At 50.0% G+C, this 17,084-nt stretch overlaps 1 protein-coding gene across 1 annotated transcript; it reads right to left on the bottom strand.

The window, feature by feature from the left end:
- Positions 1-15,047: 15,047 nt before the first annotated feature.
- Positions 15,048-15,763, bottom strand: LOC123429156. The gene has a single exon (XM_045113216.1). It carries the CDS (start codon positions 15,735-15,737, stop codon positions 15,306-15,308), a length of 432 nt encoding a protein of 143 aa, XP_044969151.1. The 5' UTR covers positions 15,738-15,763; the 3' UTR covers positions 15,048-15,305.
- Positions 15,764-17,084: the final 1,321 nt, after the last annotated feature.

Here is a 17,084-nt window from a genome sequence, read left to right as displayed (position 1 = left end):
CACTAACACCGGAGGAATACTTTGTGTGTATCAAACGTTGCAACATAAGTGGGTGACTATAAAGATGCTCTACAGGTATCTCCGAAGGTGTTCGTTGAGTTAGTATGGATCAAGACTGGGATTTGTCACTCCGTGTGACGGAGAGGTATCTCGGGGCCCACTCGGTAATACAACATCACACACAAGCCTTGCAAGCAATGTGACTTAGTGTAAGTTGCGGGATCTTGTATTACGGAACGAGTAAAGAGACTTGCCGGTAAACGAGATTGAAATAGGTATGCGGATACTGACGATCAAATCTCGGGCAAGTAACATACCGAAGGACAAAGGGAATGACATACGAGATTATATGAATCCTTGGCACTCAGGTTCAAACGATAAGATCTTCGTAGAATATGTAGGATCTAATATGGGCATCCAGGTCCCGCTATTGGATATTGACTGAGGAGTCTCTCGGGTCATGTCTACATAGTTCTCGAACCCGCAGGGTCTGCACACTTAAGGTTCGACGTTGTTTTATGCGTATTTGAGTTATATGGTTGGTTACTGAATGTTGTTCGGAGTCCCGGATGAGATCACGGACGTCACGAGGGTTTCCGGAATGGTCCGGAAACGAAGATTGATATATAGGACGACCTCATTTGATTACCGGAAGGTTTTCGGAGTTACCGGGAATGTACCGGGAATGACGAATGGGTTCCGGGAGTTCACCGGGGGGGGGGGGGGGGGGCAACCCACCCCGGGAAGCCCATAGGCCTTGGGGGTGGCACACCAGCCCTTAGTGGGCTGGTGGGACAGCCCAAAAGAGCCCTATGCGCCATAGGAAGAAAAAACAAAGAGAAAAAAAAGAGGAGGTGGGAAAAGGGAGAAGGACTCCACCTTCCAAACCAAGTTGGACTCGGTTTGGGGGGGAGACCTTCCCCCCTTGGCTCGGCCGAAACCCTTAGGGGTCCTTGGACCCCAAGGCAAGGCTCCCCCTCTTCCCCCTATATATACGGAGGTTTTAGAGCTGATTTGAGATGACTTTTCCACGGCAGCCCGACCACATACCTTCACGGGTTTTCCTCTAGATCGCGTTTCTGCGGAGCTCGGGCGGAGCCCTGCTGAGACAAGATCATCACCAACCTCCGGAGCGCTGTCACGCTGCTGGAGAACTCTTCTACCTCTTCGTCTCTCTTGCTGGATCAAGAAGGCCGAGATCATCGTCGAGCTGTACGTGTGCTGAACGCGGAGGTGCCGTCCGTTCGGCACTAGATCGTGGGACTGATCGCGGGACGGTTCGCGGGGCGGATCGAGGGACGTGAGGACGTTCCACAACATCAACCGCGTTCACTAACGCTTCTGCTGTACGGTCTACAAGGGTACGTAGATCACACATCCCCTCTCGTAGATGGACATCACCATGATAGGTCTTCGTGCGCGTAGGAAAATTTTTGTTTCCCATGCGACGTTCCCCAACAGTGAAGAGGATATGGCGGAGAGAAGTGATGGCTCACCGGCGCACCCCAGATCCAAGCACCAGCGCCTTGCAGATTTATTGGATTTTCATACAACACCATATAGGCATAGATAAATAAGAATCTACACAAACAAAAATGAGATACTCTAGGGATTAAATCAAAAGACGAGGATGATTGTAAAGTAATAGGGAACGGTGAGCCAGAAATCTGGTATTCCTTTAGCTGAAAAAAGGTTAACAGAACATGAGAATGGTGATCTCTAAGAGGCAGTAAAAACTTTGATTTCATACCATCTGAATCTCGCCCCTATGCAGCATTTTCACTCGTAGGTTCTTGAGCAACGCCATCAACCTCCACAACTCCATTTACAATGGTGTACCTCTGAAACCATGCAAAACAATGGAACAATTTGCACATAAGGAAATGGACAGAAGTTATATCTTTTCATATATTCACCTGAAACATTATAAACACGGAGTAAGCGTACCTTAGCGTACAATGATTCATACAGTGATGGGGTTATAGTCCCAGGGTAGGGTCTTAGGCCTTCCCTATAGGTCCTACCCAAGGACTACCCTTCATAAGGGACAAGGCCCTTAGTCAGTTCCGACTGAATTAAGGACTTCCCATCATCCAGTCGGTGACGATTCCTCCATCATCCAGTCGGACATGAGCATTCGGAGCGTATCAAACTTACCGACTGGATTCCACTCTGTATATCGTAATCCCCCTGGAGGGAAACGGTCATACGTTTTCATGTGCCGTTATTAGCATTTAAGACATACGTTACCTGTAACGTAGGCATTTATTCGCCACTACTCCACCCCTGTGCACCAAACCGTTGTGAAGGGCAGCGCACTCTATATAAGTCCCCTCCCCCACTGGTGCAGGGGTTGGCTTTTCACTGTAATCCATATTCCACTCGACATCAAGCTCCCAAGAGCACTGAGACGTAGGGGTTTTACCTCCACCGTAGAGGGGCCTGAACTCATACAGCCTCGCCGTAGCTAAGGCTCTGCCCATCCTTTCGTACCCTACACATCTACTGTCAGACTTATACCCACGACAGTTGGCGCCCTTCGTGGGGCAGGCGTCTAAGCGACTTCCGGCGAGTTTGCAACTACATCCTTTAATCATGTCATCCGGTGGAGATTTGTGCTTGGGTCATGAGATCCTCTTCGGCGCACTCTCCTTCATCGTCGACGATTCGGCATGGCTTCGGGATGCCCCTCTCGACGTCGAGGCGCTCCCCAGTCGCGGGGCTACGCACTTCCGTGCAGGAGCCCGCGGCATCCTTCTTCTCCAGCAGTCGGCTCCGGTGTTGATCTTCGCCCCCGTCACACGTCGCAACAAGCGGTCTCGCCGTCCGCGGCTCCAGCGATGGGTGCAACACGCCCAGGCGTGCCCGAACGCTTCTTCTCAAGTGGCGGTCCTCGAGTCGGTTGTAGTTGCGCCGCCGTCCCAGCACTCGGACTCAGTTCCGACTGAGTTGCCTTCCGAGTACGTGGGTCGCGGGCCTGCAGCCGAAGTGCACATGGCCAATTCCCATGAAAGTCCCCGCCAAGCCGGTCGGAACGAGCACGAGGTCGGCGAGACATCCGGTGCTCACCGTCAGCCCCGCCATTCTGCCAGTCGACGCACTCGTCAGAGCAACGTGGAGGTGTTCCGCACACCCGTCCTCAACTTGGCTGCCGCCGCCAAGATAGCCGATTCCCTCCAGCCAACTGATTCAGAGGCTGGCAGAGGGATCGAGCAGATTCGTGCCGTGTTGCACACGGCGCAGCAGCAGAATTCGGCGGTCTCCCAGTCGCACAATAGGATCCACAACGGTTCTGTTCACGCGAACACGCATCGGTTAGTCTTCAGCCCCGATTCTCATCAATGACACAGAGGAGGCATCCGTTCCATGAATCTCGAAGATCGTCGCCGTTCACGCACCCCTCCGCGGGGTGGGCCCTACGGGCCCCAACATCATGATGATCGGCGTTCGATCGGTGGCACTTATGATCCAAGGCCTGACGCAAGAGGATACATCGCCCAGAGGAAGGTCGACAGGAGCTGAGCCCACCGTGATGGTCACGATAGAGACCGTCCGAGTGGAAGCAGGACCATCGTCTCTGGTCCCGAGTGTTTCAGTCGGGCCATCCATTCAGCTGACATCCCTCCCAACTTCCGATTGGCGACGGGGATCAGCAAGTTTACAGGAGAATCCAAGCCAGAAAAGTGGTTGGACGACTACCGAGTGGCAGTCCAGATCGGTGGTGGAGATGACCAGGTCGCCATGAAACATCTCCCCCTGATGCTTGACGGCTCGGCACGGGCACGGGCGTTTCATGGCCCGTCCATGTTACATATACCTGAAGCTGAAGATGCCAGGTCCCAAAGGTGTGATCACTGTCACAGGCAATCGGCAGCGGGCCGAAGAGTGTCTGCAGCAGGGTTCGAGGATCGCCGATCAGCAGATGGCTGTCCTCGAGCTCGACGAGTACAAGAAGACAGCCGACCCCGCTGACTTGATGCGTTCGAAGAAGCCAGCTTTGGAGTCCGCATTCCAGTCGGCGGGAGAAACGAAGAAGGTCAGCATCCACCCGACGGACGACACCGCTACCCCGACGAACATCTCCACCACCCTCGATCCAAAATAGGAAGCCGAGCTCATCCAATTCCTCCATGAGAACTGGGACATTTTCGCATGGAAGCCCGCGGACATGCCAGGTGTACCCAGGGAGTTGGCTGAGCACCGACTGCATGTGGATCCTGCTGCTCGGCCTGTCCGAGAACGCCTGCACGGTCCGCCGCGCACAAGAGGAAGGCAATCGGAGAAGAGGCGGCTAAGATTTTGGCAGCCAACTTCATTCGCGAGGTACACCACTCCGAGTGGCTCGCCAATGTTGTCATGGTGCCCAAGAAGGACAAGTCTGTCCGAATGTGCATCGACTTCAAGCATCTCAATAAGGTCTGCCCGAAAGACCATTTCCCGCTCCCCCGCATTGATCAAATTGTCGATTCGACTGCGGGTGGCGAGCGTTTGTCATTTCTTGATGCCTACTCGGGCTATCATTAGATCCGTCTGTATGGCCCCGATGAATTAAAAACAGCCTTCATCACCCCATTCGGGTGCTTCTGCTACATCACTATGCCATTCGGTTTGAAGAATGCAGGAGCAACTTTTATGCGCATGATCCAAAAATGCCTCCTTGACCAGATAGGTCGAAATGTGGAGGCGTATATGGATGATATCGTAGTCAAGTCACGCAAAGGTTCCGACCTGCTGACTGACTTGGCAGAAACATTCGCCAACCTTCGTAGGTACGATATCAAGCTCAACCCAGCCAAGTGTTCATTCGGTGTTCCCAGCGGAAAGTTACTCGGTTTCTTCGTTTCCGAACGAGGGATCGATGTCAACCCGGAAAAGATCGGGACCATCGTCCGAATGGAGTGGCCGGTTAGAATACACGATGTTCAAAGGCTCACAGGTTGCCTAGCGGCTTTGAGCAGGTTTATCAGTCGACTCGGCGAGAAGGCACTACCTTTGTACCGACTCATGAAGAAATCAGATACTTTCGAGTGGACAGACGAAGCCGAAATCGCATTCGACGACCTCAAAGTCCTACTTTCCACCCAGCCGGTTCTTACTGCTCCGCTCAGTAAAGAACCCCTTCTTCTGTACATCGCGGCTACAAATCATGTCGTCAGCACTGTTCTCAGAGTCGAACGCGAAGAAGAAGGCAAAGCATACAAGGTTCAGCGGCCAGTGTATTATGTCTCCGAAGTCCCGACTCCTTCCAAGCAGAGGTATCCCCACTATCAAAAACTTATTTACGGGATTTACATGACTATGAAGAAGGTGGCTCATTATTTCCAAGACCACTCGGTGTCTGTCGTTTCTGATGCTCCATTGTCGGAAATCCTCCATAATCGGGACGCACCAGGCCGAGTGGCGAAGTGGGCAATGGAGATGTTATACTGCGACATCAAGTTCGAGGCCAAGAAAGCTATAAAGTCTCAAGCTCTGGCTGACTTCATAGCAGAATGGGTAGAACAACAGCAACCGACTCACATCTACTCGGCTCATTGGACAATGTTCTTCGATGGGTCCAAGATGTTGAATGGCTCAGGCGCTGGCGTTGTGATCATATCGCCAAAGGGTGACAATCTCAAGTATGTGTTGCAGATACATTTCGATTCCTCCAACAACGAGGCAGAGTATGAAGCTCTCCTTTATGGATTGAGCATGGCCATTACACTCGACGTCCGTCGCCTGATGGTCTATGGCGATTCAGATTTGGTGGTTAATCAAGTGATGAAGGAGTGGGACATAAGGAACCCCACCATGACTACATACTGCAACGCAGTGAGGAAGCTCGAGAAAAAGTTTGAAGGTCTGGAACTCCACCATGTTCCGCGACTGAAAAACCAAGCAGCTGATGAGTTGGCGAAACATGGATCCACTCGGAGACCAGTCCCGAGTGATGTCTGCCTCGAGCACCTACACCTTCCCTCAGTTAAAGAAGATCCCTTCACAGAGGAACCAGTACGACCAAAGAGCTCGACAGATCCGACTGAAGTCGAGGTCCCCGCTGTGGTTGATCTGATCATGGAGATTCTTGCTATCATCCCCGATTGGACTGTGCCGTTCATTGCGTACATCCTAAGGCGAGAATTACCAGAAGATGAGGTCCAAGCCAGACAGATCGTCCGCAGGTCGAAGTCGTTCACCGTCATTGATGGCCAGTTGTACAAAGAAAGTGTTTCAGGCGTCCTTCAACGATGCATCTCCCCTGAGGAGGGGCAGTTAATCCTGGAAGAAATTCACTCGGGAACTTGTGGTCATCATGCCTCCTCAAGAGCAATCGTCGACAAAGCATTCAGAGCTGGTTTCTTCTGGTTGCAGGCGAATGAGATGGTCGACCGATGCGAAGGCTGTCAGTTCTACTCGAACAAGTCTCACAAGCCAACGTCTGCGCTGAAGACAATCCCCCTTGTTTGACCGTTTGCAGTGTGGGGATTAGATATAGTCGGTCCATTCAGGACAGGCAAAGGTGGATTCACACATCTGTTGGTGGCAGTCGACAAGTTCACCAAGTGGATTGAAGCCAAGCCCATCAAGAAACTTGACGCCCTTACGGCCATCAAGTTTGTCAGGGACATCATCTCCAGATTCGAGGTACCGCAGAACATAATCACTGACAATGGCACAAACTTTGACTCGGACAGATTCAAAGGTTTCTGTACAGGCCAAGGTATCCGAGTGGATTTTGCATCTGTGGCGCATCCCCAAACAAACGGGCAAGCAAAGCGGGCGAATGGACCTATTCTTCAAGGGTTGAAGCCTCGACTCCTGCGGGAAGTTGGACATGCTGCCGGTGCATGGGTCACCGAGCTTCCTTCGGTATTGTGGGGCCTCCGCACAACTCCAAATAGATCTACAGGGCGATCCCCGTTCTTCCTCGTTTACGGAGCAGAGGCAGTCCTTCCGAGTGACTTGCTTCACAACGCTCCACGAGTCGAACTCTTCTCCGAAGCCGAAGCAGAGCAAGCCAGACAAGACAGAGTGGATCTTCTAGAAGAGGAGCGCGAGATGGCATTGACTCGCTCAACCATTTATCAACAAGATCTATGACGATTTCACGCGCGGCACGTCAGGAGTCGTACATTCCAAGCAGGCGACCTGGTGCTCCGAGTGGATCAGCAGAGACCTCACAAGTTGGCTCCCGCTTGGTAAGGACCCTTCATCATCTCCAAGGTGCTGAACAACGGAGCATATCGACTCTACAACCTCGACAGGGAAACGGATGAGCCGCGAGCATGGAATGGAGATCTCCTGAAGCGCTTCTACATGTGACCGCCGAATGGAGCAATGTGAAGAACAAGTATCATTGAAGTAATACAAAGCAGATTGATCTTTTGTAGATTCAAGATTCTTCCGCGTTGGCAGACTCCGGTCTAAAAAAAAAACTTAGCTGCGATCCAGAATCGCCTAAGTACAAACTTTCTCCGAGTGTGCACTAAACGTCATACTCGGGGACTTAGCTGCGATCCAGAATTGCCTAAGTACAAACTTTCTCCGACTATGCACTAAACGTCACACTCGGGGACTTAGCTGCGATCCAGAATCGCCGAAGTACAAACTTTCTCCGAGTGTGCACTAAACGTCACACTCGGGGACTTAGCTGCGATCCAGAATCGCCTAAGTACAAACTTTCTCCGAGTGTGCACTAAACGTCACACTCGGGGACTTAGCTGCGATCCAGAATCGCCTAAGTACAAACTTTCTCCGAGTGTGCACTAAACGTCACACTCGGGGACTTAGCTGCGATCCAGAATCGCCTAAGTACAAACTCTCTCCAAGTGTGCACTAAAAGTCGCACTCGGGGACTTAGCTGCGATCCAGAATCGCCTAACTATCAACTTGCTCCGAGTGCGCACGAGATGCCGCAGTCGGGGACTTAGCTGCGACCCAGAATCGCCTAAGTAAAAAGCTTCCTTCGAGTGTATCCTCGAGATCCATCGGAGGCTTAGCAGACCCTCATCGAGGCTCATGTGGATGTCAAGACAACTGACAACTACATGAGTATCAACTCGCTTTGAGTGCGCACGAGATGCCGCACTCGGGGACTTAGCTGCGATCCAGAATCGCCTAAGTAAAAAGCTTCCTTCGAGTGTATCCTCGAGATCCACTCGGAGGCTTAGCAGACCCTCATCGAGACTCATGTGGATGTCAAGACAACTGACAACTACATGAGTATCAACTCGCTACGAGTGCGCACGAGATGCCGCATTCGGGGACTTAGCTGTGACCCAGAATCGCCTAAGTAAAAAGCTTCCTTCAAGTGTATCCTCGAGATCCACTCGGAGGCTTAGCAGACCCTCATCGAGGCTCATGTGGATGTCAAGATAACTGACAACTACATGAGTATCAACTCTCTCCGAGTGTGCATGAGATGCCGCACTCGGAGACTTAGCTGCGATCCAGAATCACCTAAGTAAAAAGCTTCCTTCAAGTGTATCCTCGAGATCCACTCGGAGGCTTAGCAGGCCCTCATCGAGGCTCATGTGGATGTCAAGACAACTGACAACTACATGAGTATCAACTCGCTCCGAGTGCGCACAAGATGCTGCACTCGGGAATTTAGCTGCGATCCAGAATCGCCTAAGTAAAAAGCTTCCTTCGAGTGTATCCTCGAGATCCACTCGGAGGCTTAGCAGACCCTCATCGAGACTCATGTGGATGTCAAGACAACTGACAACTACATGAGTATCAACTCGCTACGAGTGCGCACGAGATGCCGCACTCGGAGACTTAGCTGCGATCCAGAATCGCCTAAGTAAAAAGATTCCTTCAAGTGTATCCTCGAGATCCACTCGGAGGCTTAGCAGGCCCTCATTGAGACTCATGTGGATGTCAAGACAACTGACAACTACATGAGTATCAACTCGCTCCGAGTGCGCACGAGATGCCGCACTCGTGGACTTAGCCGCGATCCAGAATCGCCTAAGTAAAAAACTTATTGGTGTGAGAAAACGCCAAACAAAAACCACGGGCTCAAATCGTGTCAGAAAATAAACTTGGCGAAAGAACAGCAAAATATTCGATTCGAATTCAACGTTGGATCTACGATAGTCGGCTCGGTGTGGATCAAGCTTACCCACACCGAACCACGAATGTGACGGCCAACAACAGTGGCCCAAGTTTGATACAGATACCACTCGGCATACCGAGGTTAAGTTTTTCAAGCGTCGTCAGGACTGGCACTGGGACTGGCAGGCTCCACGAAAGTGTCGAGGTCGATCCCGTCTGCGATGCGAGTGGCGCTCTCAAGGAAGGTCTCCATGAAATCTTCGAATCGAAGCTTCTTGGTGTTGGCGACTTGCAACGCCTTCAGCTTCTCTTCACGAGCTTCCTTGTAGTGCACTCAGACCAGCGACAGCGCCACGTACGCACCACAGCGAGCAGCAGACTTCTTCCACGCGTGCACTCGGTTCGGGACGTCCTCCAGCCGAGTCAGCAACCCTTCTATCTCCCGTCGGGACTCGTCTTCGGGCCACAGCTCCTTGTCGATTCGGCCGACGACCTCTCTCAGGCGACCGATGAAAGGTCCCACTTTGCCAAGGCGAATGTGCGCTCGGAGCATGTCTCATTTGGCTTCGTCGCCGAGTGGAACGTTCGGAATAACCGACCGCTCAACGTCAGTTGCTTCAGCCTCAGCGTTCATACAAAAATCTGCAAAGACAAGACGAGCAGAAAGTAAGCGCACAATGAAATACAAAGTCGACAAGCACTCGAAATAAACTTACCACCGAGCAGCACAATCATCTTCCTAGCCCAGTCACTGACGTACTTCTCCTGCGATATGCACCGACTGTTCATCACCTTCATCTGACCCATCAGCTCAGTTCTTTGCTTCCCCATTTTCTCAATTTCGGCCACCAATGCCTTGTTTGCCTCACGGTACTCCTCCAAGGACTTCTCTCGTTCAGCAAGAGCACCCTTCACACCAGCTAAGTCATGCACAACTGCCTCCAGTTCCGCAACAAGCTGAATCTTTTCAGCCTTCAGAGCATTGTACGCTGATCCCATCTCGCAAGTCTTCTGCAAATCAGCGCGAAGAGAAGATCAGACACATTCAACAAGGAAAACAATAAAAGCTCAAAGTTCTTCAGACCCCTGCCGACGCAAGCAGTCGACAGCGGTCTCGGGGACTACACCCAGTGGGTTCACTAAGAGTGACCCCACTGGCATGAAGCTCGAACAGGTCTGCCCTATTGAGCTACATAACAAAAAACAAGCCTACGAGGCTACTACTACCCGACCTGAGTAAAATTACTCTCGGAGACTACTTCGAAAAGGTGCACTCGGAGTGCTTCCACCGGTACCATTCGGACAGATTAGTTTTGATCCGATCAAGTTAAAGAAAATGTATATAAAGACAACTGTCGGTGCAAGCACTCGACAGAAGTCTCGGGGACTACACCCACTGGGTTCACTCAGAGTGAACCCACTGCAAAATAATCCTACTGTATCCGAGTATATCGCTTAAAACACCCACTGGGTTACAAGAGGAAAGCAAATACTTACTAGCGCACTTACTCGGATATCGTCCCGGAGTTCCAAGCTTCGCTTGTACAAAGATGCGATGGAGTCGTACGCACTCTTGGCATCACCCGCCATCAAGTCCACCTGCACCATGGCCTCCTTGGCAGCTCCCACTTGATCTTTCGGGAGGCGTCGGGCGTCGTACTAGACGGTCGACGGACCTGGCGCGACAAGAGACTCCTCGGGCACCCCAAGTCCCGCTCTAGTCGGTTTAGCCGCGATGAGCACCGTTTCAATCGACGGCATCGTCTCAGTTGGCGGCGCGTCCATGGCGGGAGCGGTAGCAGATGGAACAACCTCAAGGACAGGCACCGAAGCTTGCTCGGACCTCCTCTGGTCGTCCTCCTCCAGATGAATCACCTCTGAAGGAAGCCCGACTGAACGACGTGAGACCACAGAAAAAAGGGCAAGATCAAAGACAGAATTCGCGAAACAATAATGCAAACTCTCGGAGTCTTCACGACGTACCTTGCTGGGATGTGGCAACGTTATCCGTATCCATGGGATCGTCTTCCTGGCATGGCAGTGAGGTGGCGGAGGTAGCAGCTCTGTCGAGTAAAATCCACTCGACCGATAAGCATGAGTTCAGTCAAATACTGAAAGAAGATAGGAGAACAAGACACTTACGCTGAGGCAACGGGAACAACGATCCTCATCTGAGGCAAAGCTTTCTGAGGCTTGGATCCGCTCGGTTTGGCCACCTTGGAAGGTTGGTCCGTGGGTTCGGCGGCAGCGTCCCTGGTCCTCTTTGTGCTCCGAGCACTCAGAGCCACGGGAGTAGCTGGCAAGGCACTCGGAACCACGGGAGGAGCTGGCGAGGCACTCGGGGCCGCTCGAGGAGCCGACGGAGTCACGGGTTCGTGATGGCGCTTGGTTCTAGGCTCTGGTGGTGGGGGTGGCAAGCTCTGCTCCCCAACTCCCCCCTCCTCCTCTTCGGTCTCCTCCTCCGTCTCCCCACTGTCGGAGACGTACTCGACGCTGTCCATGCTGCCCTCCTGGCTGCCTTCCTCTTCCTCAGCGAGATTCCCGTTCGAGACGGGAGAATACCAGTTGGTCCACGCGTGCACAAGATACAGTTGACAACATCAGACGTCAGTCGGTGATGCAAGAAAAAGCGGCAAATCTAAGGGAATTGTAAGCACTCGGCAAGATATGCTCACCTCATTCGGAGGAGGGTTGTCAGCGCGGAAGGGCTTCACTCGCCAGGCTCCTCTGGGGTTATCGCAGGCGCCTGTGATGCCGCAGACCCACGCCGTCACAACCTCCCCGGTCACGCATTCGGGATGAGTCCGAGTGGAGTCCCCAGGCCCCGTGTAGTGCCACATGGCGTGGTGTCGAGCTTGCAGAGTCTGGATGCGCCGACCCAGAAAAGTCTCCAGCAGATCCATGCCGGTGACTCCCTTGCGGACGACATCTATCAACGCTTCGATCAGAGGTTGGATCTGGATCTTTTCCATCTTCGTGAGCGCAAGCTGCCTGGGCGGAGCCGGTCGGTCTAGACTAAAGGGCGGCAACCCAATCGCAGCATTCAGACAAGCTATGTCCTGGCAGTAGAACCAGGTCGACTACCAGTTCCTAACTGACTCGGACAACTGGAGAGGGGGGTAGCTACTCTTCGTTTTCTTTTGGAAGCCTAAGCCCCCGCAGAGCTGGAGGAGATGGGTTTTATTATCCGACTGGCTAAGCTTTTTGACAGTCTGAGATCTAGCGGAGAAGATGTACTTAAAGAGCCCCCAATGGGGAGGACAACCGATAAAGCACTCGCAAAGCATGACGAAGGCAGAAAGATGAGCTATTGCGTTGGGGGGAAATGGTGGAGCTGCGCCCGGAAGTGATTCATGATACCTCTGAAGAAGGGATGAGGAGGCAGAGAGAAGCCTCGGTACACATGACCGAGCAGCAAGACACGCTCCCCCTCCCGGGGCGCCGGCTCCGTCTCGCCCTCCGCCGGCAGCCTCCACGACTTATTTTCGATCATACCTTGCTCCACCAGCTCCAGCAGGTCATCCTTCGTCACCGTGGAGGGGAGGAAATCCCCCTGGATCCAACCCGCCGGCAGAGCACGCTGTCGCCGCTGAGCAGGAGCCGCCTTCTTCTTCTTCTTCTGCGACTCGAGCTTGCTCGTATGCCCTTCATCATGGTGGAGGCTGCAGATCCGCAGGGGAGGAGAGGAAGGAGGAGGCGTGGAGTGCGCAGGGAGCTACAGGAGGAGCGGGGCGAGTGCGAGTAATCAGGAGAGCACAACGAGAAACCCTTGCTGGGGAGGTTTAAATAAGCTTCCGACAGGGTCACTAACAGGTGGCCCCGAAATCTTATCCCCCGACCGGCTGCTGCGATATTAGTGGAGGAGATGAAGGCGCGGTAATCGAGGCGGCAGAAACTACTCGATGATGATGCCGTCATCCCCGCTGAGCGCGCGGCAACCGAAATTTGAGGATCCCGGAAAATCCGCCGCTGTCAGTTGACCGGTCACGTCGAAAGATTCCGCGGAAGCACTCGATCTCTGACGGTTCGTTTCATAGATATATCCACTAGGATCATTGGTCAAGAGGATAAAATGGATCGAGGCAAACAACGCCAAAGTCGCATCCATACCAGTCGGATCCGTACTCCAAGCGTCGCTTCGTCGTTCCAACCCCGATCCATTCGGGGACTAATGATGGGGTTATAGTCCCAGGGTAGGGTCTTAGGCCTGCCCTATAGGTCCTACCCAAGGACTACCCTTCATAAGGGACAAGGCCCTTAGTCAGTTCCGACTGAATTAAGGACTTCCCATCATCCAGTCGGTGACGATTCCTCCATCATCCAGTCGGACATGAGCATTCGGAGCGTATCAAACTTACCGACTGGATTCCACTCTGTATATCGTAACCCCCCCTTAGTCATACGTTTTCATGTGCCGTTTATTAGCATTTAAGACATACGTTACCTGTAACGTAGGCATTTATTCGCCACTGCTCCACCCCTGTGCACCAAACCGTTGTGAAGGGCAGCGCACTCTATATAAGCCGCCCTCCCCCATTGGTGCAGGGGTCGGCTTTTCACTGTAACCCATATTCCACTCGACATCAAGCTCCCAAGAGCACTGAGACGTAGGGCTTTTACCTCCACCGTAGAGGGGCCTGAACTCATACAGCCTCGCCATAGCTAAGGCTCTGCCCATCCTTTCGTACCCTACACATCTACTGTTAGACTTATACCCACGACATACAGCTTCTGGTACTTGGCTTCAAGGGCGACCCTTTCCTCAAAAAACTTCCCCTCAATCTCATCAAGTCGGCTCCCCGTACGACTCTTGAAGTCACAACCATTCATATCCTCTCCACCTTGTTATCTATTTTTTTAGCTAAAATGCAATTCACACACATGAAACATCATGCAGTTTAATCAAAAAAATTACTCCAGAAAATATTTTAAAACAAAAAAAGGTGTGTCTTCTTATGCAAAAAATGAAATATCTGTAAATATAACTTCATAGACGATAGAGTTAATATAAAAATAGCATCCCAATAAATTTTTGAAACACATAACTGCATCGGAAAAATCAGATCCTTCCTTTTAGGAAGGTGATATCCATGCCCTTCTTCCACCCTGGCTTCACATCGATAGTCGGGATCTCCATCGGGATTGCTGTCTACAAATAATTCCCATGAAGAAGTAGCCTTCAATGTTTATTTTAGCACCTAAAATCAATTTGTTGTTCTATTAAAGACATGCACCCAAAAACCGAGCAGGCTAAAAATGAAGCTGGCTTAAATATTAGTAAGAACCAAACTATTTGATTGAATCAGTAGAGATGTTGCACTGCTAATAATGTATCTTTGAATAGATCACGAACAATGGTGGTTGTCGCTGCATTCTGCGGCCGAAGACTTTGATGGTACCTTGCTATCCCACTGCTGCAAAGGATTTCAATGATCTTCCATGGCTCCTGCCTCCCATGGACCGAGAAGAGCGAAAGAACACCAATTCACCTGCACAAGCATAAAAAACAAGGTAACACTCAGAACAAGCAAAATCAACTTAACAAAGGGAACATTACATATAGACCAAAATATTTTCAAAAAAGTTAGCACCTGGTTCACCCTGCAAAACAGAAAGGAGTAAAGGAAAGAAGGTGGGCAAAACAAAACGGGAGGAAGCAATATATTTTATATAGATGTTAGAAACATAACCTGCAAAGAAGAAAACATTTAACTGAAATAAATACACTATATGAGAGCAAACCATAAATAACTCGGACTTGATCACCAACCTGCCATGAAAAGCACTAATTAAGAAGGAAATTTAGTTAGTAAGTTCACTCCCCCAAGAAACAGGAACAAGTAATCTGCAACAGATTTACATCACCGACTATGTCAAGCAAATTTGCACAGCTTGACTGCACTGAAACACATCGGATAATGAACCTCAAGAAAGCATAAGAAAGAAAGGAGCTAGAGTAATGAAAAGTTAGAGCAAGCAAGAGCACCACGCTATATGGAAATATCTAAACGGTAATAGCAAATGATTAACACTAAGTAATTCAGAATAGGCTGTTCAATCGAAGTTACGATTACAACAAGGTCCCATGAAACTGAATTTATACTACATAGACATTATTTAGTGCCTCTAAAGGAGTCTCATATCCCTTCATAAGTCTACAAAGAAGGAAGCTCTTATAGTTTCCATCCTGTCAAAGAAGGGGAAATGGAGTAGAGATCCGCATAAGGTAGCCGGGGAAAGAAAAGATGGAAGTCTCGTTAGCTCTAGCTCAGGTCCATGCCATCTCCAAGTTGGCTCGGTATCGGAGACACGGCGGAGTAGGAGCTCTCAAAAGGAGAAGGATGAAGTTGTGCACCACGCCTGCGCTTAAAGGAGCACCCTTCATGGCTGTCAGCTTCATGCTTCCTCCGAATCCCCCTCACGGCCTGCAGCTCCAGTGGCGAGAACGGGAACAACTGCCCACTCACTCGGCAGAGCGAGTTGTGGTTGTCATAGAGGATCCTCTGGTTACAGTTTTTGTCACAGATGTGTGTCAATCCAGTCAGTTTGCAGCGGTACATGTTTCCAAAGATGTGCTCATTCTGGCACCTCTTGTCACACTTGTGACTGGGGATTTGCCCTTCTGTGTTAAGAATAGTGGACAAGAAAATCACATTGTTGGGCTCAGCAATCACAGATTTGCCAAGTACCTCCATTGTTCTGCCGCAAGACACCTCTTCACAGACCGAAAATTTGTTTTAGTGACCGAGCACCTCAGTGCACGGCATCTTGGCTGTTCAAAGTCGCTCGGGATCTGTGTTGTCCCGGTATTCCCGGACCCTGCCCCCTGTATCCTTCCTCTTTCCCCTTGTATCGCGGCAGGCTTAAGTAGGAATCAGTTACAGAATCTTGCCATGCGCCAGGTGCAGTACTACCAGGCAGTTTGGAACTCTACCTGCATGTGATCTCCGTTATATAGTTTGGGCCTTTTGGGACAGCAATATAGTTTGAGGCCACTACATATACGTCAACCAGCCAACTTAAATATTAAGCGCATTTTGTATAACAATTTAATTAATGCTTAATACAGACCAAGATATGCACAAGCAGATTTTCCCAACCTGATATGGAATTTTTCATGCGCTCGCTGTTAAATACTAATCATATATTAGCACGCAAAGTTAGCATACATTTCAAACAAAGACTTTTCGCTCGATTACTATGCTAGTAACATTTCTCACTAATATTTAATCACATGGTAGAACCATTAGCCACAAGATCAGTGTCCTGTCCGGTCCGTGTAACGTGGCCCATTAGCTGACGTTCAACTTGCCAAATGTGCTTTCCCAGGAAGAGAGCTTATTACCAATAAGATTTAATTTACATCAAAAAGCATATTTCAATCGTTTCATAATAATTGAAGTTCTAAAATACTTCATCCGTTCCTAAATATAAGACCTTTTAAAGATTTCAATATGGACTACATACAGATGTATATAGACATATTTTAGAGTGTACATTCACTTATTTTACTCCGTATGTAATCTATATTGAAATCTCTAAAAGGTCTTACATTTAGAAATCGGAGGGAGTAGTAATAAGTTTAAAAAGTTTGAGCCAGTCTATAGTTTTGCTATGAACTACAATATCCAATATAGGCAATATGAAAATATATTTTTCATAATATATCTAATGAAGCCAATTTGATAGTGTAGTTATTCATATATTTTTATAGACTTGATCAAACTTAATAAAATTATGCTTAAGATAAACTGACAACTTTAATTATTTTGAAACTCGAGGAGTATATGACTTAAGAATAGCCAATCAATACTACTGAACATTGACCAACAATTAGGAATTGACTTTTTTTCCCCTTCTATCCAAGGCATTTGGTCGTTTACAACACTATTCTTTTTTGATTATACTTAAGCACATAACAGAACCATATGGATGGTACACGAAGTCTGTAGTCTGCACAAGATAGACCGGGTTTTGGGTCCACGAATGAATTAATTACTAGTAAAAATGCCCGTGTGTTGCAACGGGAGAATAAAAGGTAC

The sequence above is a fragment of the Hordeum vulgare genome, chromosome 2H (genome assembly GCF_904849725.1).
Source record: "Hordeum vulgare subsp. vulgare chromosome 2H, MorexV3_pseudomolecules_assembly, whole genome shotgun sequence".
NCBI classification, from domain to species: Eukaryota; Viridiplantae; Streptophyta; class Magnoliopsida; order Poales; family Poaceae; genus Hordeum; species Hordeum vulgare.
Note: the sequence above shows the minus strand (reverse complement) of the source record. Positions and strands in the feature narration are given on the sequence as shown.

Bases quoted from the DNA above. Each gene is read 5' to 3' on its own strand.
- LOC123429156 (XM_045113216.1), bottom strand. From the start codon at position 15,737: ATGGAGGTACTTGGCAAATCTGTGATTGCTGAGCCCAACAATGTGATT.